This window comes from Sturnira hondurensis, unplaced genomic scaffold (genome assembly GCF_014824575.4).
Source record: "Sturnira hondurensis isolate 20B ecotype Veracruz unplaced genomic scaffold, ASM1482457v3 Scaffold0015508, whole genome shotgun sequence".
Taxonomy (NCBI): domain Eukaryota; kingdom Metazoa; phylum Chordata; class Mammalia; order Chiroptera; family Phyllostomidae; genus Sturnira; species Sturnira hondurensis.
In genome coordinates, this window is record NW_028088139.1 from 1,123,647 (window position 1) to 1,149,918 (window position 26,272).

The following is a 26,272-nucleotide window of genomic DNA, read 5'->3' on the forward strand; positions in this document are numbered from 1 at the left end:
AATGTCTGCTGAAAATAGGAAATGAGGAACAATACCTTTGTCTTCAAAAAGAAGCTATTGTTTAGTGATTTCGTGCTTAAACAAGGTTTAGCTTCCAAAAATATTACTTGGAATAATTGTTGAGTTTCATAACTGTAAAGAACTATGCTTTATAAGCTTGTTTTTCCCAGGTTGAAAAAAAAAGAAATAACATTCACCCCTAGTTTAAACTCTAATTTCTGGGGAAAAAAGTGGTGGGTGTTTGTTTTTGAGAGTTTTTGTGTTCCAAGATTTATATCATGCTTGTTTCTTTTTCAAAGCCCATGATATCTTTTTATGCTTGACATTGGTCTTCTGTACACGGGTCGGTGTTATTTCAACTATTACCCTTTCTTTTTAGTGTTCACTGTAATGTGTTCACCATGTGGTGTTATGGCCTGAGCACTGTGTGTCCTGCACAACAGAAACACGTATTGGGAACATGGAGGACAACAGTGAGATGATGGAATACACTGGACAGTACGTGTCTGGAAACAATGGGAATGTGGAGTTAATTTACTGTATTTCCATTATGTGTCAAGGGAGGTGAGCACAGTGTTTTATGAGAGTAAACAGCCATTGTTCCCCTTTTTTTGTGACTTTTGTCATTGCACCACACTTCATCCTCCTGCAAGTATTTAAGTGATTTGAAGTACTCAAAACTGTTATGTATTTAAAAATTCGTTGTAAGGTCATTGTACATTCACCTGTGTGTCATACATGTGAACCTTTCTTTTGTGTCTGTCAGCTGTGCCATCTACAGACAACCAGTACTTCCTGGAAAGATCAGTAATAGAAGAACTATTTTTTGAAGAAACACTGGTAAGCTATGAGACCTGTGCCTTTGATACTGATAAGGAAGTTTATGACAAGAAACAAAGCATGATTGAATGGAGAAAACTCACTTTAAAAATGATTCATGAAAAATCGTGGTTATATAAGAGGTGAAATATATTACAAATCTGGGGAAACTTCCACTTTAAATCAGATACCTTTAGAGACCAATGTATTTCCAAATAGGAAGACTGAAAATATTATTCTAGCTGTGCATATTCTTCTAAAGCACACATGGCAAACACAAGATCTCCAGGCTGAATCTGGCCCTCGACCTTCTTTTATCCAACCCAGAACCTTCTTCCTACCTGGAGGCATCACCAAACTCCTTTGCCCTACATTAGAATAGTAACATTCACATGGTCCTAAAAGTACATGCAGCCCACTGAAGGGAATGATGAGGCTGAAGTGGCCCATGGTACAATTGAGATTGACTACCCTTTTCTAAAGACAGTGTGGAAAATCAAAGATATCTCATAAGTTGTGGTGTTGGTAATCATTTGAATTGTTTGAAGTGTAGAGTGGGAATAAGGTTTCAGTCACTAATTTGTACAATGTAGTCATTTAGAATGCATGTAGAAAGCTTAAATGTGATGAATTTGACATTTCCTTTCTTCAGAAAATGCTGTACTTTTGCAGAAATGATGTTTTCTTTTATTCCACTGCATAATATTTTCTTGAACTTGAGTATAACTTTTAATACAACCAACAAGGTTTTATAGGGATCACAGCATGGTTATTTAGGAATAAGTTTACATGCTTAATGAAATTATAGATGTCACTAAAAGCCTTTCTGTTTTCAATGTTTCCCAGAGTGTGTGTGATGATTACAGCGGTAATCAATCCAGTGAACATTGGAAGAGTTTTATCCATGAGTCAAATCCTAATGTCCAGCCAAAGAGTCAGTTTGCGGACAGCCATTATGACAGTGGAGAAGTCTTTGACAAAACGTCAGTTCACAATACTCATCAGGTTGTTCCTACTGAGAAGACAAACAAGCAAAGTCATAATGTCCAATGCTTAAAGCAATCCTCAAATAGCACTGAACAAATGAATATAGCTGTCAGGGAGAATGTTTGCAAATATTTAACACACAGGAAATGCTCCAATCAAATAACAAATTTCAATACACTTAAGAAAAGAGGTCCCAGCAAAGAACATAAATGTGAAGACTGTGCTAAAACAGGACGCTGGATCTCAGGTGTAATTCTACATAAAAAAAGTTATGTTGGACAGAAGACTGAAATTTGTAAAGAATGTGACAAAGTGTTTTGGATAACACCAACCCTTTCTAATCATCACACAGTGCACATGGGACACAACTCTGATGAATGTAGAGAATGTGCTAAAGCCTTTAGCCAGTCCTCAAATGTTAATGATCATCAGAAAATTGATACAGGAGAGAAATTTTTCAAATGTAGTGCATGTGACAATGAATTTAGAGAGTCGTATAGTCTTGCTGAGCATTACAGAATTCATACTGGTGAAAACTCTCCTACGAGTAGAGAATGTTCAAAAGCATTCAGGAGATCGTCAAACCTCACACAAGCTCAGATAATTCATGTGGGAGAGAAGTCTTATGAATGCAGAAAATGTTGCAAAGCCTTTAGGTCGATCTCAAACCTTCCAAGACATCAGACAATTCATACTGGAAGGAAGCCTTATAAATGTACCCAATGTGGCAAAACATTTGCACGGTCCTCAACCCTTCCATGCCATCAGACAGTTCATACTGGAGAGAAACCTAATGATTGTACTCAATGTGGCAAAGCCTTTAGCCGGCTCTCACACCTCACTCAACATCTAAATATTCAGGGTGGAGAAAAGCCTTTTGAATGTACTGAATGTGGGAAAGCCTTTAGGCAGCAGTCAACACTTACTCAACATCAGAAAATTCATACTGGAGAGAAGCCTTATGAATGTATTCAATGTGGCAAAACCTTTAGGTGGTCCTCACACCTTACACGACATCAGAAAATTCATACTGGAGAGAAGCCTTATGAATGTAGTCAATGTTCCAAAGCCTTTAGGGAGTGCTCAACACTTACTGAACATCAGAAAATTCATACTGGAGAGAAGCCTCATGAATGTACACAATGTGGCAAGCCCTTTAGGCATCAGACAACACTTATTCAACATCAGACAATTCATACTGGAGAAAAGCCTTATGAATGTATTCAATGTGGCAAAACCTTTAGGTGGTCCTCACACCTTACACGACATCAGAAAATTCATACTGGAGCGAAGCCTTATGAATGTACACAATGTGGAAATGCCTTTAGGCATCAGACAACACTTATTCAACATCAGAGAATTCATACTGGAGAAAAGCCTTATGAATGTATTCAATGTGGCAAAACCTTTAGGACGACCAGAAACCTTACTCGACATCAGAAAATTCATACTGGAGCAAAGCCTTTTGCATGTACACAATGTGGCAAGCCCTTTAGGCATCAGACAACACTTATTAAACATCAGAGAATTCATACTGGAGAAAAGCCTTATGAATGTATTCAATGCGGCAAAACCTTTAGTTGGTCCTCTCACCTTTCACGACATCAGAAAATTCATACTGGACAGAAGCCTTATGAATGTACACAATGTGGCAATGCCTTTAGGCTGGGGTCATCACTTTCTCAACATCAGAAAATTCATACTGGGGAGAAGCCTTAGGAATGTACACAATGTAGGAAAACCTTTAGAGACCATTCTACTTTTCATAAACATGTGAAAATTCATACTGGAGAGAAGCCTTATGAATGTACTCAATGTGGCAAAGCCTTTAGGTGGACCTCACACCTTACTCAACATCAGAGAACTCATACTGGAGAGAAGCCTTATGAATGTACACAATGTGGCAAATCCTTTAGCCACATCTCAAACCTCACTCAAAGTGTAACAATTCACAGTGGCGAAAAGCCTTATGAATGTACTCAATGTGGCAAAGCCTTTAGGCTGAACTCACAGCTCACTCGACATCTGAAAATTCACACTGGAGAGAAGTCAAATGAATTTTCTCAATGTGGCAGTCTTTAGGTCGACCTCAAGCCTTACTCAATGTTATATAATTCACAATGGAGAGAAGCCTTGTACATGTGAAATATTTGGTAAATTGGTAAACCTCTAATGTAACCTTTGTCAGCATCAGAAGATTCAAATTGTAAGTGTTCATCATCTGATAAAGCATCTTTGCAGCCCTCAAACCTTACTCAACATCTAACAATTCACAACACAGGAAGACCTTCTATGTATACTTTTGTGGTATAAGCTTGAACCAGTCTTCAATGCTCATTCATCACAAAGTACATTTATATTGTAGTGAAGCCTATTAAATGTGCAAAATGGGATAAAGCCTTTCGCCACTTACCACTCTTACTAAACTTCAGAAAACTCGTACTGGAAACAAGGCTTATTAATGTAAACTAAGTGACAAAACGTTTAGACATCAGGTCATGCATACGGGAGAGAAACCATAAAAATAGTGCATATAACTAGTGTATTTTTTATCAGAGGTGCATTACCCAATATGAGACCCACCCATCTAGAGAAAAACTGCTTAAACATAGAGACTTCCGCAGTATTTTACTCTACATCCAAAACATACCCAACATTGTAAATCACGTTTTTCAACATTCACCTCTTACGTGGCATATGAGAATTCACAGTATAAAAACACCATTAAAACAGAGATTTTAGAAAATTGTATAGCTGGACCTACTGCCTTGTTATATATCAGGGAAAGCACAGTGGGGTGGAATTCAATATTCACAAATAGTAAAGGACTTTTGTGAAATAACACAGTTCTCATAACCCAAAAGAATTTATAGGTGAAAGTTGCTTGAAAGGTGTAAAAATTTAGGAAAGTATATAATAAAAACCGCAGCTCAAAATATCATAATTCAGTGTAGAGAGTTAATGATATGTTTCAAGTATTGCTGTAAAGCAAAATATTAGTAGAGAGAATTTCAAAAAGTTTAAAAACAGCAGTTGTTACTGTCCAGTGTGCTTGAAAATGTGGAGGCGATGGATGTCTGCACTGGTGGGGGGCGGGTGTGGCCAGGGCTGGGAATACAAGACAGAAAACTGTACTTGAATAAGAGTGAAAGAAAAATAAAAATTAAAAAAAAAGATATGTATAATTGCTCAGAATGTAAACTATAGAATAGTTTAAGACTATAAACTTAAACTATTATGACAGTATTTGAAATAGTTTAGAAGGAAATATTAAACTGATTCCAGGCTTTTATCAGTTAATGCTACTATGCTTTTATTTTTGCTGTTTGTGAAATCACTGGGGTGATTGTTGTTTCCTTAACCACTGGTCAACTCCTGTATATTAGGTGATCTTCACTCATGACTACATTTGTATAATAGGTTGAGGACAGGATAATGTACAATGTGTGAAAAAATCTAATGATTTTTCAATGTATTGAAAAATTCAAATGAAGTTGTTTGTTTTATGTTACTCAGCATTTTATTGTACGTTACAATGGAAGTCATGCTACTTTGCATTATATTAAGACATAGAAACGATATAAATTTTAACTACTTTTCTAAATCTCCCTTTAAGAAAAATGTCATTTTGTTAAAATCCTGATCTGTCCCCATCATAGTCATAGTTAAATATTAGTTAATGTGGTTGGAATATAAAAGCCATCAGTGATATGTGATGGAATATCGACAGTTCAACCATCAGTGCATAACAGTACTGTACGTCACGTTTGCTCAACAGTTGGCCTCCAGTTAGAAACCAAAGAAAACTGCGCTCTTGGATTATAATATGCAATGAAAGTAACACTCCCCAATGCTTGCCATGTCTGGTTTCAGAAATGGTAACACAATTGTATTGACATTCTTTATTTAGATAAGGTGTGAATTGATTGTTTTTATTAATAAAGGTGAATTTACTGGAATGGGTTTACATCTCCAAATTCACTGATGTTTATAGATAACAATTTGTCATTCCATAATACAGTGCAGTTATGGTAGTATCACTTTATTTCCTTGGTTTCCTTAGACACAAAGTAATGTGAAAAAAATCCTCATTATTGATATATTTCATTGTACCTAATGGAGCATTCCAATAATTACAATAGATGATATGTGCTTTTTTGAAGGGTTCAGCTAAGCTACTTAATAATACTGCTCCATTATTGATGCAATTTATTTTGTGTAACTAGGAGCCTTGAACTGCCAGTATCTTCTGCTGCAATTCCACACAGTACATAACATCTCACAGAGTCACAATTAGTGGTCCCTTCTTGAACTGACTTCCTGCCAACTGGTCTGAGCAATAGTTTTCCTTGCACCTGAGGCTTTCACCACACATGGCCAGTAGATAAGATCTCTCCACACTTTATGAAGATGTTGCTTTTTCTGGTTTATTTTGAACAATGTAACCTTAGCTCCGAAACCCCAAAGTCCTCTGCACATGACCCTGAATTAAATCAGGTGTCCTGGGATCTCCTGTAGTTTCCCAGCATCCAGCCACATCCTCACTGGAGCCACTGCAGGACTGCTGTGTACGTCTTCCAGCATCTCTGGGGAAAAAAGTTGTCTCACTCAGTTTCTCTTGTGGTCTTTTATATAACTGCTGCTCACTATCTAATATCAAAGTGCTGTGCTTAACAAATGGTAATTCAATTTTAGTATGTTTTTAAAATATTTTATTTAGTTATTTTTAGAGGGAAGGGAGGGAGGTGTAAGACAGGGAGAGAAAAATCAATGCTGTTTTTTTTTTGTCACATGTCCCCACTGAGAACCTCACCCACAACCCAGACATGTGCCCTCACTGGCGATCAAATTGGCCACCCTTTGGTTAGCATCCCAGCATCCCCCAACAGAGCTACACCAGCAAGGCAAATGCTAATTTTTTAAAGTGGAGACAACTCTTCTTGAAGAACTCTAAAATAATTTTTTAAAGTGCTAAGAAGTATAACTTCAGAATTCCGGTTATTATTGTTTTGACAATAACTTCGACAAAGTTTAATTTTATATACTAACATTATCTTTCAATACATCTTAAATATTTTATACTGTTACAAATTGACATGTAACATGAATCAAAGTCTTTAATTTGGATTAATTTTAGAATGTAAATCTGTAGTAGTGACATCTACTTGCTTACCGAATATTCATTATCATATTTCTGTACCAATAAACTGGTCATTCCTTTCTTTCTTATATTTTATTGTTGTTGAAGTACAGTCCTCAGTGTTTACCCCCCACCACTCGCATCCATCCTAGCCATCCCCACCTCCCTCCCATGATTCCACCCACCCTTGGTTTTGTCCATATGTCTTTTATACCTGTTCCTGAAAACCCTTCCCCACTTTACCCCCATTATCCCCCTCCAATTCCCCTCTGGTTAGTGTCACATTGTTTGTAATTACAATGTCTCTAATTTCCCTTCTTTCAATTAGGTTAAGGTTTTTAATCTTCACTTTGGCGAACTCCCTGTGTTTGCTTCCATTTGTTGTGTAGAGCTGCTATGTTGCTTGCCCTTTGTGAAGTGGACTCCTGTAGTGAGTGCCCTATAGAATCCACTGGCACAGTATTTCTGTTCACCAAATCAGGGGGCTTCACTTGTGCTCTCCTTTCCATTGTGGGCAGTGTACACACTCACATCATAGTTTAGGCTTGATTTCCTATCACCAAAATGGGATGGATTTATACCTGGGTCAGTTGACTATGAGGACTGACAGCAAAAACTAACCTTTCACCCCAAGTGCGGTGGCACATCTACTTTTATGGGGTCAGTCCCTCAAAGCTAGACTTACTTCACTATGACTCTGATAACCACAGAGGCTGCTTCTTCAGTTTGTTACTTAAGGAGGTGGTTGGGTGGTGCTATGTTGGGAATGAAGTTGTCTGCCAGATGTCCTAGCTTTGGGATGTCCACCTGTGCTGCCACTTACCCCCTTCTAGGCGACTTCCTATGAGATACAAAGCGATCTTCAGTTGGCTGCTAATTTAGATTGTCTTAGAGGTGACCAGAAGAAGACAAGCTGTTCAACATGTCCTGCTGCTGATGGCATCAGTCCGAGGACAACACAGCAAGTGTTACAGGATATGTAGAAGACAGTTGTGGCCTTTTTCATAGATATTACAAATGTCTGAAGCATGATGGGACAGAGACCACATGTTGTGGAATAGCCACTGCAACACCTCTGGTAATCCTGGAGACTTGGTGGGGCAACATATCAGGGAGTCAGGATAGTAGAGCTACTAGCTGTAGGCATGTGGTAGGAAATACAGTTATGGTGCCCATTCTACCGAGTCTCATGTTAGTGGCGGACATACTTTCAGAATGGAAGCAATTACCTCGGACATCACATNTGGCAGTTTCTTCTCATCCTTTCCCTTGGGAAAAGCATTTTGTGTGACACCCCCTGACTGAGATACTTCCATAATGGTTCTTTGGTTACTATCTTCTTATTACTGCCAGCTGAAATTTAATATATTCAATCTGAAGCCTTGTGTGAGAAAAAAGTCTTTTCAATGCATTTCTAGGCAAGGGTATGACCGTACTCTCTTGATCTGATCGCCAGGCCATTCCCAGGGTTGCTCACTTGGATAAACTTGCCTGGTCGCTCTGATGCACTACCCACTTCAGGGAGTAACTGTGTGGTACCTTTTCTTTTCCTTCGCAGAACTCTGAAGTCTGTGTGGATCCCCCATTTGCAGAAATTAAATATCAAGGACTAACTTCTCACATAACTTGGAAACAGATGTCACTCATTACACTATCCTTGGAAAATTTGAGCACGTATATATTTCATTTAATTCTATCTCAGATGTCCTTCGTGCATCTGTTCTCACAGGGTGACCTGGAATCCAAATTATGAAGGAGTGGTGGAACAGACTCTTCATAGTTTTAAGAATATTTTTCAGAAACAAATAAGGGGATGTCATGGGTGTTTCCCCACCAAAATTTCTTCTGTGCCCTGTTTACCTGCAATGTTCTAAATGACCACTTTCTGCTTTATACTACACTTGGAGAACATTTTCCACTAGAAAAGTTGAAGCCACCTTACTCTGAGGTTTTATACAGAGGTTCTTTAGGAGAGGTCACTTGTCAGGCTCCTCTCGTTTTTTAATTTGGGAGAGAGGGTATGCTTCTGTTTCCTTTACAAAGGGAGCTTTCCTACTGCTGGTGAAGAGGGTGAAGCCTTATCACCATAAAAGCTACTCTGAACATGACCCACCTCCACCCATTAGACTCTCTCCATTCAGACTGTGGCAAACTCTGTGTCACCCGAAGTGGAAATTCCTGGAGCGGTATTCACCATCACCTTGGTATTTTTCCATGAAGTGAAAGGGACAAAGCAGTAAACTGCAGCTGGAGCTACTTCAGCGGCTGCAGGACACTCATCACCTAAATAAGCAGAAGGTGCTTGAGACCCTCCATGAAAATATTGGCTGGTTGAAACCCAAAACTCATTTTGATGCACTTGTTCTGAGAATGTTTTTCTTGGAGCTGCCTATTGCTTCCTGATTCTAAAAGTGCTTTGTGTACTTTGATGAATTTGTAAATTATTTCCACAGGCTGGATCATATAGGAGAGCAGCAAGTAGCAAATATTTTTGAGATATAGCAGTCATAACCAAAGATGAGGATTGAGATTCAGATAACCACATCCCGAGAGGGGGAAACGTAGCTCAACACCCACGTGGGAAAACAGTGTGGGGTAAGACAGCATGAAATACCACCCCTTTAATGATGTAATCCCATGGTGATCCCTAGACCTAACCCTAGACCTAACCCTAGACCTAACCCTAACAATAGCCCTAGCCCTAGTCCTAAACATAACTGACACCCTAACGCTAGACTTGAACCTTACACTACCCTAGCCTTAGCCCAAGCCCTAGAACTAAACCTAAACCTAACCCTGACCTAAGCCTAAAACTAACCCTATCCCTAACCCAACCCCGAAATCTTACCCCAAACCTGACAATAACCCTAGCCCTAAACCTAACTCTAACCCTAACCATAACCCTAACACTAAACCTAATGACAAGCCTAACACAAGTTAAAACCTTAACCCTAGTCCTAGCTCCAGACCTAGACCTAGCCCAAGCCCTAACCCTAGCTCTAATCCTAAACCTAACCCTAACCCTAGACCTAACCCTTACACTAACCCTGTGTTTAACTTGAAACCTAAACCTAAACCTAACTCTAGACTTAGCCCTAACCTTCATACTAACCCCAAACCTGAACCTAGCCCTAACCCTACAACTAACTCTAACACTAACCCTAACCCTAGCTCTTGCACTAACCGTAACCCTAGCACTACAGTGGCCCTAACCCTAAACGTGCCCCTAAACCTAATAAAGCCTTACACTGGTCTAACCTTAAACCTAACCCTAGAAATAACCCTAACACTAACCGTAACCCTAGCTCTAGACTAGCCCTCACCCTAAAGCTTAACCTATTTCTACGCTAAACTTATCCCTGGCCCTAACTTTATCTTGAACCCTTCCCTAAACCTAATTTTAACTGAAAACTTAACCCAAGTTCTAGCCCTAGCCCTAGCCTAAACCCTTACCCTACCTTAACCCTCATCTTATCCCTTACTCTAGACCTAGTCATAGACCTGATGTTCATTTTATCACTAACCCTTACCCAAGCCCTAACTCTAATTCTAATCCTAGCCATAACCCAAACCTTAACCCTAACCCTACACAAAACCCTATCCATAATTCTTTCCCTAGCTTTAACTCTAAACCTAACCATAAACCTAGCCCTAACCCTAACTCTAACCCTAAGCTTAGCCTTAGACCTGACCCTGATTCTAAACCTAACACAAACCTTAGAAATAACCCTCACCCTAGCTCTAGCCCTACACCTAATCCTAGATCTAACCACATCCTTTGCCTTAAACCTGACCCTGAAGATAACCCTAACACTAACCATAACCCTAGCCCTAACACCAGCCCTAGGTTTAACTATAACCCTAACTCTAGATGTAACTCTAACCCAAACCCTAACCATAATTCTTGCCTTTAACCAGACCCCGATTTTAACCCTAAACCTAACTCTAGCCCTAACCCTAATTTTGACCTTAATCCTCGCCCTAACCCTAAACCTACCCCTACCCCTAGACCCGACTCTAGCTTTAACCCTAGCCCTCTGCAGGAACCTACACCTAATGTAACCCTAGACTTAACCCTTACATTAACCGTAAACCAAGTGCCACCTCTAGATCTAACCCTAACACGAAACCTAGGCCTGACACTAACCCTAGCCCTAGCCTTAAACCTGACACTGATTCAAACACTAATTCTTATCCTAGACCTAAGCCTAATTCTAACCCTAGTCCTAACTATAACACTACAACTCACAATAAACCTAACACTAACTGGAGCTGTGGCCCTAGTCCTAACCCTAACTCTAATCCTAGGTCTAAACCTAAACCTAGCCTTAGCCCTAACGCTAACCCTAACCCTAATCCTAATCCTACCCCGAACCCTAATTCTAGCTGTCATCCAGCTCTAACCCTAACCGTAGCCTTAGCCAGAACCCTAACCCTAACCCTAACCCTAACACTAGCCCTTACCCTAGCCCTAACATTAATCCTAACCCTAAACCTAGCCCTAACCCTAACCCGAAACAAAACTCTATTCTAACACTACCCCTAATTTTAACCCTAAAAGTAGCCCTAAACCTAACCCTATCCTAACCCTAAAATTAACAGAGCACTAACCCTAACCCAAAAGCCAGCCCTACCTCTATCCCTAACCTTACCCATAACCCTAAGAGAAATACTATCCTTAAACCTAGCCCTAGCGATAACCCTAAACCTAACCCTATCCCTAATCCTAATCAAAACGCTAGTCTTAGACCTCACTCTGATTCTAATTCTAACCATAACCCTAGCCCTAACCCTAACACTAACCCTTGCCTTAATCCTAACCCTAAACTTAACTCTAGATTTAGACCTGACCCTGATTTTAACCACAAACTTAACCCTAGCCCTAACCCTAACCCTAACCCTAACCCTAACCCTAAGGTTAGACATAAACCTAATCTCAATCATATACCTAGCCTTAAACCTGACCCTGATTGTAACCCTAAACCTAACCCTAGCCCTAATAGTAACACTAACACTATCCCTATCTCTAACACTTAACCAACTTTTAGCTCTAGGTCTAACCCTAAGCCTAACCCGAGCTCTAGCCTTAGACCTGATATTGATTTTAACCATAACAATACCCCTAATCCAAGACCAAACACTAACAGTAACCCAAATCTTAGACCCAAACCTAACCCTAACGCTATACCTAACCCTAATCCTAACCCTAGCCTAAAACATGATTTGATTCTAAGCATAACCCTAAACCTAGCCCTAACTCCAACCCAAACCTTAACCATAACCCTCGCCTTACACCTGAACCAGATTTTAACCCTAAGCCTAACCCTAGACCTAACCCTAACTTTAATGACAATCCTAAACTAAAAACAGTTCCTTAATGTAGCCCTAACCCTAGCCCTATCCAAAACTCTACACCTAATGTTACCCTAGACTTAAGCCTTACACTAACCCTAACCAGAGCTCTAGCCCTAGATCTAACCCTAACACTAACCGTAGCCCTGGCACTAACGCTAGCCCTAGCCTTAGACTTGACACTGATTCTAACACTAATCCTTACCCTAGACCTAATCCTAATTCTATCCCTAGCCCTAACTATGACCTTAGAACTAACACTAACCCAAGCTGTAGCCTTATTCCTAACCCTAACCCTAAATCTAGGTCTAACCATAACCCTAGCCTTAGCTCTAAGGCTAAACCTAACCCAAGCTCTAGCCCTAACCCTAGACTTAGGCCTTACCCTAACCCTAACCCTAATTCTAACCCTAACCCTAGTTCTAGCTGTGCTCCTTGCCCTAACCCTAAGCATAGCAAAAGCCCAAACTCTAACTTAACCCTAACCATAGCCCTAAGCCTAGCCCTGACACAAAACCTAAGGCTAACTCTAAGACAAACCCTAACCTTAACCCTAAACAAAACCCTATTCCTAACATTAGCCATAATTTTAACCCTAAAACTAGCCCTAAACCTAACCCTATTATACCCTAAAACTAACACTAGCACTAATTGTAACCCGAACCCCAGTCCTACTTCTACTTTTAACCTTATCCATAACCCTATAAGAAACAATATCCTGGACCTCAAGAAAGATATTGACAGCAACACAATTATAGTAGGGGATTTTAACACCCCACTGTCAAAAATGGACAGATCTTCCAAACAAAATATCAACAAAGATATAGCTGCATCAAACGGCACTCTAGATGAAATGGACCTAATTGATATATATATAGAGCCCTCCATCACAAAGAAGCTAAATACACATTCTTTTCAACTGCAAATGGAACATTTTCAAAGACGGACCACATGATAGGACACAAAATGAGTCTCAACAATTTCAGGAAAATAGAAATCATACCAAGCATTGTCTCTGATCACAAGGAACTGAAATTGGGAAAAAAAAAACCCACAGGAGAAAACCCAAAACACCCAAAAGCATGGAGACTGAATGGTATGCTATTAAACAATGAATGGGTCAAGATTGAAATTAGGGAAGAAATCAAAAAGTTTCTGGAAACAAATGAAAATGAACTCACAACAACCCAAAACTTATGGGACACAGTCAAGGCAGTCCTGAGAGAAAAGTTCATGGCGATACAGGCTTACCTAAAGAACATACAAATATTTTTTTTAAAAAGCAGCCTAACCCAACGCCTCCAAGAACTTGAGGAACAACAACAAAGACAGCCCAGAGCAAGTAGAAAGAAGGAAATAACCAAGATCAGAGCAGAACTAAATGACATAGAGACTAAAAGCACAATTCTAAGGATCAATGAATCCAGGAGTTAGTTTTTTGAAAAGGTAAATAAAATAGATAAACCTTTAGGTAGGCTCATCAAGAAAAGAAGAGAGAGGACCCAAATAAACACAATCAGAAATGAAAGAGGAGAGATTACAACTGATACCACGGAAATAGAAGGGATTGTAAGAAATTACTATGAAGAACTGTGTGCCAAGAAATTTGAAAACCTAGGTGAAATGGACAAATTTCTAGAAAAATATAATCTTCCTATCTCAATGAAGAAGAAGTAAAAAGCCTGAACAGACCAATAACAGCAGATGAAATTGAAGAAGTAATCAAAAAACTCCAATCGCACAAAAGCTCTGGACCAGATGGTTTCACAGGAGAATTCTACAAAGCATTTAAGGAAGAGCTAACAACTATTCTTCACAGACTATTCCAAAAAATCCAAAATGATGGGAAACTCCCAAACTCTTTTTATGAAGCCAGCATCATGATAATTCCAAAACCAGATAGAGACACAACAAAGAAAGAAAACTTCAGGCCAATATCGTTGATGAACATAGACGCTAAAATCCTCAATAAAATACTGGCATATCGCATTCAACAATACATCAAAAAAACCATACACCACGACCAAGTGGGATTCATCCCAGGGATGCAAGGATGGTTCAATATTCGTAAATCAGTAAATGTAATAAAAACATAAACAAAAGCAAAGACAAAAACCACATAGTCATATCAATAGATGCGGAAAGGGCTTTTGATAAGGTACAACACCCATTTATGATAAAGGTACTCAGCAAAGTGGGAATAGAGGGAGCATTCCTCAATATAATAAAGGCCATATATGAAAGACCTACAGCCAACATCATACTCAATGGGCAAAAACTAAAAGCTTTTCCACTAAGATCAGGAACAAAACAAGGTTGCCCACTTTCACCACTTCTATTCAATATAGTAGTAGAAGTTCTAGCCACAGTGATCACACAAGAAAAGGAAATAAAAGGCATGCAAATTGGAAAGAAGAAAACAAAACTGTCATTGTTTGCAGATGACATGATAGTGTACATGGAAAATCCTATAGACTCTACAAAAAAAAACTGCTTGAACTAATAAATGAACTTGGCATAACAGCGGGATACAAAGTCAATATCCAGAAATCAAAGGCATTTTGGTACACTAACAATGACTCAGCAGAAGCAGAAATCAAGAAAAAAATCCCATTCGATATAGCGAAAACAAAAATAAAATAACTAGGAATAAACCTAACCAAGGAGGTTAAAGACCTGTATGCAGAAAACTACACAACACTGAAGAAAGAAGTCAAGGAAGACACAAACTAATGGAAACATATACCGTGTTCATGGATTGGAAGAATTAACATCATCGAAATGTCCATACTACCCAAAGCAATTTACAGATTCAATGCAATACCTATTAAAGTACCAATGGCATATTTCACAGACATAGAACAAACACTTCAAAAATTCATATGGAACCATAAAAGACCCCGAATATCAGCTGCAATTTTGAGAAAGAAGAACAAAGTAAGAGGGATCACAATACCAGATATCAAAATGTATTACAAGGCCACTGTAATCAAAACAGCCTGGTACTGGCATGAAAACAGGCACATAGACCAATGGAATTGAACACAGAGCCCAGAAATAAACCTACCTCCCTACAGTCTATTAATATTCGACAAAGGGGGCAATAACATAAAATGGGGTAAAGATAGCCTCTTCAACAAATGGTGTTGGGAGAACTGGACAGCTACATGCAAAAAAATGAAACTCGAGCACCAACTTACACCATACACCAAAATAAATTCAAGGTGGATAAAAGACTTAAATATAAGCTGTGACACCATTAACGTCCTAGAGGAGAACATTGGCTGGAAAATCTCAGATATTTCACGCAGCAACATTTTTACTGATACGTCCCCTAGAACAAGGGACATAAAGGAGAAAATAAACAAATGGGATCTCATCAAACTTAAAATCTTCTACATGGATAAGGAAAACTGTATCAAGATAAAAAGAGAAGCAACTGTTTGGGAAAACATATTTACCAATGATACCTCAGACAAAGATTTAATCTTCAAAATATACAAAGAACTCACTCAACTCCACTCAAAGAAGAGCAACCCAATTAAAAAATGGGCAAAGGACTTGAACAGACATTTCTCCAAGGAGGACATACAGAGGATCCAGAGACACATGAAAAGATGCTCGATATCACTAGCTATCAGAGAGATGCAAATTCAAACAACAATGAGATACCACTCTACACCAGTCAGAATGGCTATCATAAACAAAGAATCAAACAACAAGTGCTGGAGAGGTTGTGGGGAAAATGGGACCCTAGTTCACTGTTGGTGGGATTGCAGACTGCTGCAACCACTATGGAAAATAGTATGAAATTTTCTAAGAAAACTAAAAATGAACGTGCCTTTTGACCCAGCAATTCCACTCTTAGGAGTATATCCTAAGAACCCTGAAAGACCAATCCAAAAGAACCTATGCACCCCGATGTTCATAGCAGCAGAATTTATGATAGCCAAGTGCTGGAAGCAACCTAGATGCCCATGGGTAAATGATTGGATCAAAAAGCTATGGTTCATTTACACAGTGGAATTCTATGCTGTGGAAAGGAAGAAGGAGCTGCTACCTTTTGCAACATCATGGATGGAAGTGGAAAGCAGTATGCTGAGCTAAATAAGCCAGGTGTTGAAGGACAAGTACCATATGATCTCAACATCAACAGGAACCTAAACAACAAAACAAACAAGTAAGCAAAATATGACCAATGACACTCAAATACGGAACAGGCTGACAGGGTCCAGAGGGGAGAGCAGAGAGAATCATAGGGGAAAAGGGGAGGGACTCACATGAATAAATATAAAGGACACATGGACAATAATTAAGGTGGGGGGCTGAAATGGGATGGTGGTGGGGATCACTGGGGGGGCCAGGGCAGGGAATATAAAACAGAAAATTGTACTTAAGTAAGAATTAAATAAAAAAGAGAGAGAGAAACGATATCCCTAAAACTATCCCTAGCATTAACCCTAAACCTAACACTACCCCTAATCCTAAACAAAATGCAAGCCTTAGAACTCACCCTGATTCTAATTCTAACCATAACCTTAGCCCTATCCCTAACCCTAAACCATGCGTTAATCCTAAACCTAACCATAACTTTAAATTTAGACCTGACCTTGAATCTAACCATAACCTTAGCCTTATCCCTAAGGCTAACGCTAGACCTAAACCTAATCTCAACCATAACCCTAGCCTTAGACCTGACCCTTATTGTAACCTTAACCCTAAACTTGCCCCATCACAAACCTTAACCCTTAACCAAACCCAAGCTCTAAACCTTACCCTAGCTCTAGATCTAACCCCAAACCTAAACCTAACACTAGGCCTAGCCATAGACATCACCCTGATTCTAATACTTACCCTAACCCTATCCCTTTCCATAATCCTAAACCTAACCCTTGCCTTAATCCTAATCAAACCTAAGTCTAGATTTAGACTTTACCCTGACTCTAACCATTAGCCTAGCCCTAGACCCAACCCTAACACTAACCCTAGGCCTAACCCTAACACTAGACCTTGATTTAGGCCTGACCCTCATTCTATCCCTAACCCTTACCCGAGCCCTAACCCTATCCATAGTCTGAATCTTAACCCTAACTCTACACAAAACCCTATCCATAAATCTATTCCTAACTTTAACCCTAACCGTAAACCTAAACCTAACCGTAAACCTAGCCCTAACCCTAACACTAACCCCAAGCTTAGCAATACACCTGACCCTGATTCTAAACCTAATGCTCACCGTAGAGATAATCCTCACCCTAGCTGTAGCCCTACATCTAATCCTAGATCTAGCAATATCCCTTGCCTTACACCTAACCCTGATGCTATCCCTAAACCTATCCTTAACCCTAACCATAAACCTAGCCCTATCCCTAACCCTAAGCTTAGCCTTACACCTAACTGTGACTCTAAACCTAACGCTCACCCTAAAAATAACCCTCACCCTACCTCTAGCCCTACACCTGATCCTAGATCTAAACATATTCTTTGCCTTAAACTTGACCCTGATGATAACCCTAACCCTAACTCTAACTTAAACTCTAACCATAACCCTCGCCTTTAACCTGACCCTGATTTAAATTTTAAACCTAACTATACCCCTAACCCTAAATCTGACCTTAGTCCTAGCCCTAACCCTAAACCTAACCCTAGACCTGGCTCTAGCAATAACCCTATCCCTATCCAAAAACCTACACCTAATGTAACTCTAGACTTAACCCTTACACTAACCCTAAACCGAGTGTCAGCTGTAGCTCTAACCCTAACACTAACCCGACCCCTGACACTAACCCTAGATATAGACTTATACCTGACACTGATGCTAACATTAATCTTTTCCCTAGACTTAACCCTAATTCTAACCCTGGCCCTAACTATATCCCTAGAACTAAAACTAACACTAACATCAACACAAGCTGTAGCCCTATGCAGAACCCTAACCCTAACGCTAAACTTAGCCCTAACGCTAACTCTAACCCTAATCTTAGCTCTAACCCTAACCCTAGCCTTAGACCTTACACTAACCGTAACCCTAATCCTAGCCCTAACACTAGCCTTAAACCTGAATTTGATTCTAAGGCTAACACAAACCCTAGCCCTAACTCTAACCTAAAACCCAACCACAATCCTCGCCTTTGCCCTGATCCTGATTGTATCCCTAAACTTAACCTTAACCCTAACCTTAAGCCTCAACTTAATCCTAGCTTTAACCCTAACCCTAAACCTAGACCTGACTCTAGCAATAACCCTAGCCCTATCAAAAAACCTACACCTAATGTAACCCTAGAATTAACCCTTACACTAACCGTAAACCGATCTCCAACTCTAGCCCTAACCCTAACACTAACCCTGGAGCTGACACTAACCTTAACTCTAGCCTTAGACCTGACCCTGATTCTAACACAAATCCTTACTCTAGACCTAACCCTAATTCTAAACCTAGCCTTAAATATAACGCTGAAACTAACACTAACACTAACTCTAGCTGTAGCCCTAGTCCTAAACCAAAGCCTAACCCTAGGTCTGACACTAACCCTAGCCTTAGCCCTAAACCTAGCCCTAACACTAAACCTAACCATAACCCTGGCCCATAGCCTAACCCTAACCTTTACCCTAAAAACAACCCTATCCCTAAAACTAGCCCTAATTGTAACCCTAAAACTAACCCTATCACTAACCCTAACCCTAAACCAAGCCCTAACTCTATTCCTAACCATAACAATAATTCTGAAAAACCCCTAAGCCTAAACCTAGCCCTGGCGCAATCCCTAGCCCTAAAATTAACCCTACCCTTAATCCTAACCAAAATGCTAGCCTTAGAACTCACCCTGATTCTAATTGTAACCATAACCCTAGCTCTATCCCTAACCCAAACCCTCGCCTTAATCCTAACCCTAAACATAACACTGGATTTAGATTCTAACCATGATTCTAACCATAACCTTAACCCTAGCCCCAACCCCTACGCTAGACCTAAACCTAATCTCAACCCTAACCCTAGCCTTAGACCTGAGCCTGATTCTAACCCTAACCCTAACCCTCCCCTAACACAAACCCTAAACCTAACCTGAAACCTAGCCCTAAACCTTACCCTTGCTCTAGCTCTAGCCCTAACCCTAAACCTAACACTAGCCCTAGCCATAGATCTCACTCTGATTCTAATTCTTACCCTATCCCTAGCCCTTTCCGTAACCCTAACCCTAACCCTCACCTTAATCCTAACCCCAAACTTAACTCTTGATTTAGACCTTCCGCTAACTCTAACAATAATCCTAACCCCGGACCCAACCCTAACACTAACCCTAACCCTAACCCTCAATCAAGACCTAGTCTTACAACTGACCCTCTTTCTATCCCTAACCCTTACCCTAGCCCTAACCCTACTCCTAACCCTAGCCGTAATCCTAACCATAACCCTAACACTACATGAAACCCTACCCATAACCCTACCCCTAGCTTTAAACCTAACACTAACCCTAAGCTTAGACTTAGACCTGACCCTGATTCTAAACCTAACCCTCACCCTAGAAATAACCCTAACCCTAGTCTTAGACCTGACCTATTTTAACCCTAACCCAAACCCTAGCCCTAACACTAACCCTAATCATATCTCTATCCCTTACCTACCTCTAGCTCTACTGCTAACCCTAAACCTAACCTGAGCTTTAGCCTTAGACCTACTACTGATTTTAACCTTAACGATATCCCTAATACAAGACCTAACCCTAACCCTAAACCTATACCTAACCCTCATCCTAAACCTAACCCTAGCCTTAAATCTGACTTTGATTCTAACCCTTACCACAACCCTAGCCCTAAATCTAACCCAAACCTTAACCATAACCCTTGCCATTGGCCTGACCCTGATTTTAACCCTAAACCTACCCCTACCTTTCTCCCTAATCCTTACATTAATCTTAGCCCTAACCCTAACCCTAAACCTGACTCTAGCAATAACCCTACACCTATCCCAAAACCTACACCTAATGTAACCCTAGACCTAAACCTTAACCGAGTTCTAGCTCTAGCCCTAAACTTAACATTAACCCTAGCCTTGACACTAACCCTAGCCCTAGCCTTAGACCTGACCCTGATTCTAACACTAACCCTTACCATAGGCCTAATCCTAATTCTAACCCTAGCCCTAACTATAACCCTGGAAGTAACACTAACACTAACATTAACCCAAGCTGTAGCCTTATTCCTAACCCTAACCCTGACCCTAGCTCTAACCCTAACCCTAGATTTATCCCTTAAACTAATCCTAACCCTAATTCTAACAGTCGTCCTATCCCTAACTCTAATTGTAGACTATTCCGAACCCAAATTCTAGCCCTAACCCTAGCCCTAACTCTAGCCCTAACACTAAAACTAACCCTAATCCTAGCCCAAACCCTAACCCTAATCCTAAACAAAACCCTATCCCTAACACTAACCCTAATTTTAGCCCTAAAACTAGCCCTAAACCTAACCTTAACCTAACCCTAAAACAAACACTAGCACTAGCCCAAACCTTCAACCCAGCCCTATCTGTATCCGTAACGTCATCCATAACCCTAAATAAAACCCTATCCCTAAACCTAGCCCTAGCCTTAACCCTAACCGTAACCCTACCCCAACACTAAAAAAAAAGCACTAGCCTTAGAGCTTACCATATTCTAATTCTAACCATAACCCTAGCCCTATGCCTAACCCTAACCCTAGCCTTAATCCTAACCCTAACCATAACACTAGATTTAAACCTGACCCTGATTCTAACCATAAACTTAGTCCTAGCCCTAACCCTAAGGCTATACCTAAACCTAATCTCAATCCTAAACCTAGCCTTATATCTGACCCTGATTCTAACCCTAACCCTGCCCTAACACAATCACTAACCCGAACCCGAACTCTAGACCTAAACTTTACCCTAGCTCTAGCCCAAAACGTAAACCTAACACTAGCCCTAGACATAGACCTCACCCTGATTCTAAATCTTACCATAAACCTAACCCTATTGGTAACCCTAACCCTAACCCTCACCTTAATTCTTACCCTGACTCTAATAACAACCCTAGCTCTAGACCCAACCCTAACACTAACCCTAGGCCTAACCCTAACACTAGACCTAGTATTAGACCTGACCCTCATTCTATCTCTAACACTTACCATAGCCCTAAACCTAAATCTAACCCTAGCCATAACCCAAATATTAACCCTAACCCTACATGAAACCCTTACCATAACCCTATCCCTACCTTTAACCCTAATCCTAACTGTAAACCGAGCCCTAACCCTAACCCGAACCCTAAGCTTAACTTTAGACCTTACCCTGATTCTAAACTTAACGCTGACCCTAGAAATAACCCTCACCCTAGTTCTAGCCCTACACCTAATCCTAGATCAAACCATATCCTTTGCCTTAAGCCTGACCCTGATGATAACCCTAAAACTAACCCTAACCCTGGCCCTAACACCAGCCCTAGGTTTAACTGTAACCCTAACACTAGCTCTAACTCTAACCCAAACCCTAACTATAACCCTAGCCTTTGACCTGACCCTGATTTTAACCCTGACCCTAACTCAAGAGATAACCCTAAACCTAACCTTAATCCTAGCCCTAGCCCTAACCCTACCCCTAGACCTAACTCTAGCTATAACCCTAGCCCTCTGCAGGAACCTACACCTAATGTAACCCTAGACTTAACCCTTACACTAAACCTAAATCGAGCACCAGCTCTAGCTCTAACTCTAGCCGTGACACTAACCATAGCACTAGACTTAAACTTGATACTGATTCTAACACTAATTCTTAGCCCTAGCTAAGTGTAAGAATTAGCTAACACTAATTCTTACCCAAAACCTAAGCCTAATTCTAACCCTAGCCCTAACTAGGGCTAGAATCACACTAAACCGAACAATAACCCTAGCTGTAGCCCTAGTCCTAACTCTAACCCTAATCCTAGGTCTATTCCTAAACCTAGCTTTAGCCTGAACGCTAACCCTAACCCTAACCATAGCTCTAACCCTAATCCTAGATTTAGTCCTTACCCTAACCCTAACGGTAACCCTAACCCTAAGCCTAATCCTAGCTGTCATCCACCCCTAACCCTAACCATAGCTTTAACCCAAACCCTAAACCTAACCATAACACTAGCCCTAACCCTAGCTTTAACACTAAACCTAACCCTAACCCCAGCCCTAACCCTAAACCTAACCCTTACCCTAAACAAAACCCTATTGCTAAAACTAGCCCTAATTTGAACCCTAAAACTAGCCTTAACCCTCACCTGTCTTAACCCTAAAACTAATTCAAGCAGTAAACCTAACACTACCCTGAGCCCTAAAACTATCCCAAATGGTAACCATATCCTGAAAGCAACCCTATGCCTAAACTTAGCCCTAAGGTTATCCCTAACCCCAATCCTAATCCTAAAACTAACACTAAAGAAAAAAGATAGCCTTAGAACTCACCCTGATTCTAATTCTATACATAACCCTAGTCCTATTTCTAACGCTAACCCTCACCTCAATCCTAACCCTAACCATAACACTAGATTTAGACCTCACCCTGATTCTAACCATAAACTTACCCATAGCCCTAACCCTAACGCTAGACCTAAACCAAATCTCAACCCTAACCCTAGCCTTAGACCTGCCCCTGATTGTAATCCTAACCCTAACCCTGCCCTAACACAAACCCTAACCTGAAACCGAACTCTAGTCCTAAACCTCACCCTAGCTCTAGCTCTAGCTCTAACCCTAAATTTAACACTAGCCTTAGCCATAGACCTCACCCTGATTCTAATTATTACCCTAACCCTAAACCTATCTGTAACCCTAACCCTCTCCTTAATACTAACCCCAAACCTAACTCTAAATTTAGACCTTTCCCTGACTGTAACCATAACCCTAACCCTAGACCCAAGCCTAACCCTTACCCTAGCCCTAACGCCAATTCTAACCATAGCCATAACCCAGACATTAACCCTAACCCTACATGAAACCTTATCCATAACCCTAGCCCTAGTTTTCACCCTAAACCTAAGTGTAAACCTAGCCCTAACCCTAACCAAAGCTCAGCCTTAGACCTGACCCTGATTCTAAACCTAACGCTTACGTGAAAAATAACCCTCAACCTAGCTCTAGCCTTACACCTATTCCTAGATCTCACCGTATCCCTTGCCTTACACTTAACCCTGATGCTAACCCTAACACTACCCCTAACCCTAGCCCTAACACCAGCCCAAGGTTTAACCCTTACCCTAGCCCTGAACCTAAACCTGACCTTAATCCTAGCAATAACCCTAACACTAACCCTAACCCTAGGCCTGACTCTAGAAATAACCCTAGCCCTATATTGAAACCTAGACCTAATGTAACCCTAGACCTAACCTTATACTAACCCTAACCCGAGTTCTTGCTCTAGACCTAACCCTAACACTAACCCTACCTCTGACACTAACCTTAGGCTTAGCTTTAGACCTCACCCTGATTGTAACACTAATCCTTTCCCTAGACATAACCCTAACTCTAAACCTAGCCCTAACTATAATCCTAGAACTAACACTAACACTAACACTAATCCAAGCTGTAGCCCTATTCCTATCCCTAACCCTAACCCTTGACTTAGCCCTTACTCTAACCCTAACCCTCACCTAACCCTAACCCTAGCCCTAACCCTAAACAAAACCCTATCCTTAACACCAGTCTTAATTTTAACTCTAAAACTAGCCCTAATACTAACCCTATCCGAACCCTAAATCTAAACCTAGAAGTAATGCTAACCCTAACCTGAGACCTAACTCTATCCCTAACTGTAACCATAATCCTGAAAGAAAACCTATCCCTAAACCTAGCCCTATAATTATACCTAACCCTGACCCTACCCCTAACCCTAACCCCACCCTTAAACCTAACTGAAACACTAGCCTTAGACCTCACCCTGATTCTAATTCTAACCATAAACATAGACCTATCTCTAACCCTAACCCTCGCCTTAATCCTAACCATACCATAACTCTAGATTTAGACCTGACCCTGATTCTAACCACAATCTTAACTGTAGCCCTAACCCTAGCCCTAAGCTTAGCCTTAGACCTGATCGTGATTCTAAACCTAATGCTCACCCTAGAAATAACCCTCAACCTAGCTCTAGCCCTGCACCTAACCCTATATCTAACCCTATCCCTTGCCTTACACCTAATCCTGATGCTAACCCTAACACCAACCCTAACACTAGCCCTAACATCAGCCCTAGGTTTAACCCTAACCCTAGCCCTAAACCTGACCTTAACCCTAGCCCTAAACCTAAACCTAACGCTCGACGTGACTCTAGAAATAACTCTGGCTCTATACCAAACCCTACACCTAATGTAACATTAGACCTAACCCCAACACTAAACCTAACCGGAGTTCTAGCTCTAGCCCTAACCCTAACACTAACCATAGTCCTGACACAAATCCTAACCCTAGCCTTAGACCTGACCCTGATTATAAAACTAATCCTTTCCCTACACTTAACCTTAATTCTAACCCTAGCCCTAACTATAACCCTAGAACTAACACTAACACCAACACAAGCTGTAGCCCTATACCTAACCCTAACCCTAACCCTAACCTTAGCCCTAACACTAACTCTAACCCTAACCTTAGCTCTTACCCTAACCCTAGACTTAGGCCTTACCCTATCCCTAAACCTAATACTAACCCTAAACCTAATTCTAGCTGTCCTCAAAGCTCTAGCCCTAACTGTAGCCCTAGCCCAAACCCTAACCCTAACCATTACCCTAAACCTAACCCTAGCTTTAACACTAAACCTAACCCTAACTCTAACCCTAACCCTAACTCTACTGTTAACCCTAACCAAAACCTCACCCTGATTCTAATTCTAACCATAAACCTAAACCTATCCCTAAACCTAACCTTCGCCCTAATACTAACCCTAACTGTAACTCTAGATTTAGACCTGACCCTGATTCTAAAAATAAACTTAACCCTAGTTGTAACATAAATCCAAACACTAACCCAAACCCTAGCCCTAAACCATAACGTAGCTCTAGCTCTAGCCCTAACCCTAAAAGTAACACTAGGCCTAGCCATAGACCTTATCCTGGTTCTCATTCTTACCCTAACACTAGCCCTATTCGTAACCCTAACCCTAACACTTACCCTCACCTTAATCCTAACCCCAAACCTAACTCTAGATTTAGAACATACCCTGACTCTACCCATAACCCTAAACCTAAACCCAACCCTAACACTAACCCTAGGCCTAAACCTAACCCTTACCCTGCCTCTAGCTCCAGTCCTAAACCTAAAACTAACCTTAGCCCTAGCCTTAGACCTGACCCTTATTTTAACTTTAATGATACCCCTAATTCTAGACTTAACCCTAACTTTAACCCTAGCCCTAATCCTATCCCTAACTCCATACCAAACCCTATATCTAACACTAACCCTAGCCTTTGACCTCAACCTAATTTTAAAGCTAGCCCTAACACTAGTCTTAAACCTGACTTTGATTCTAACCCTAATCCTAACGCTAGCCCTAACTCTAACCCAAACCCTAATCATAACCCTCACCTTTTACCTCACCCTGATTCAAACACTAATCCTTACCCTAGACCTAATCCTAATTCTAACCCTACCCCTAACTAAAACCCCAGAACTAACACTAACACTAACACTAACAAACACTAACAAACACTAACCACAGCTGTAGCCCTATTCCTAACCGTAACCCTACCCCTAGGTCTAACCCTAACCCTAACCTTAGCCCTAACTCTAACTCTAACCCTAAACCCAGCTCTAATCTTAGTCCTAACACTAAACCTAACCCTAACCCTAGCCCTAACCTTAACCCTAAACTAAACCCTATCCCTAACATTAGCCCTAATTTTAACCCTAAAAGTAGCCTTAACTTTAATCCTATCTTAACCCTATCACTAACTCTAACACTAACCCGAGTCCTAACTATATCCCTAACTGTAACCATAA

At 40.6% G+C, this 26,272-nt stretch overlaps 1 protein-coding gene across 1 annotated transcript; it reads left to right on the top strand.

Annotated features, from left to right (window-relative positions):
- Positions 1-2,163: 2,163 nt before the first annotated feature.
- Positions 2,164-3,888, top strand: LOC118999877 (zinc finger protein 420-like). The gene is given in 1 exon segment (XM_037064622.1): positions 2,164-3,888. A coding segment is annotated over 1 exon segment (1,725 nt).
- The last annotated feature ends 22,384 nt before the right edge of the window (positions 3,889-26,272 follow it).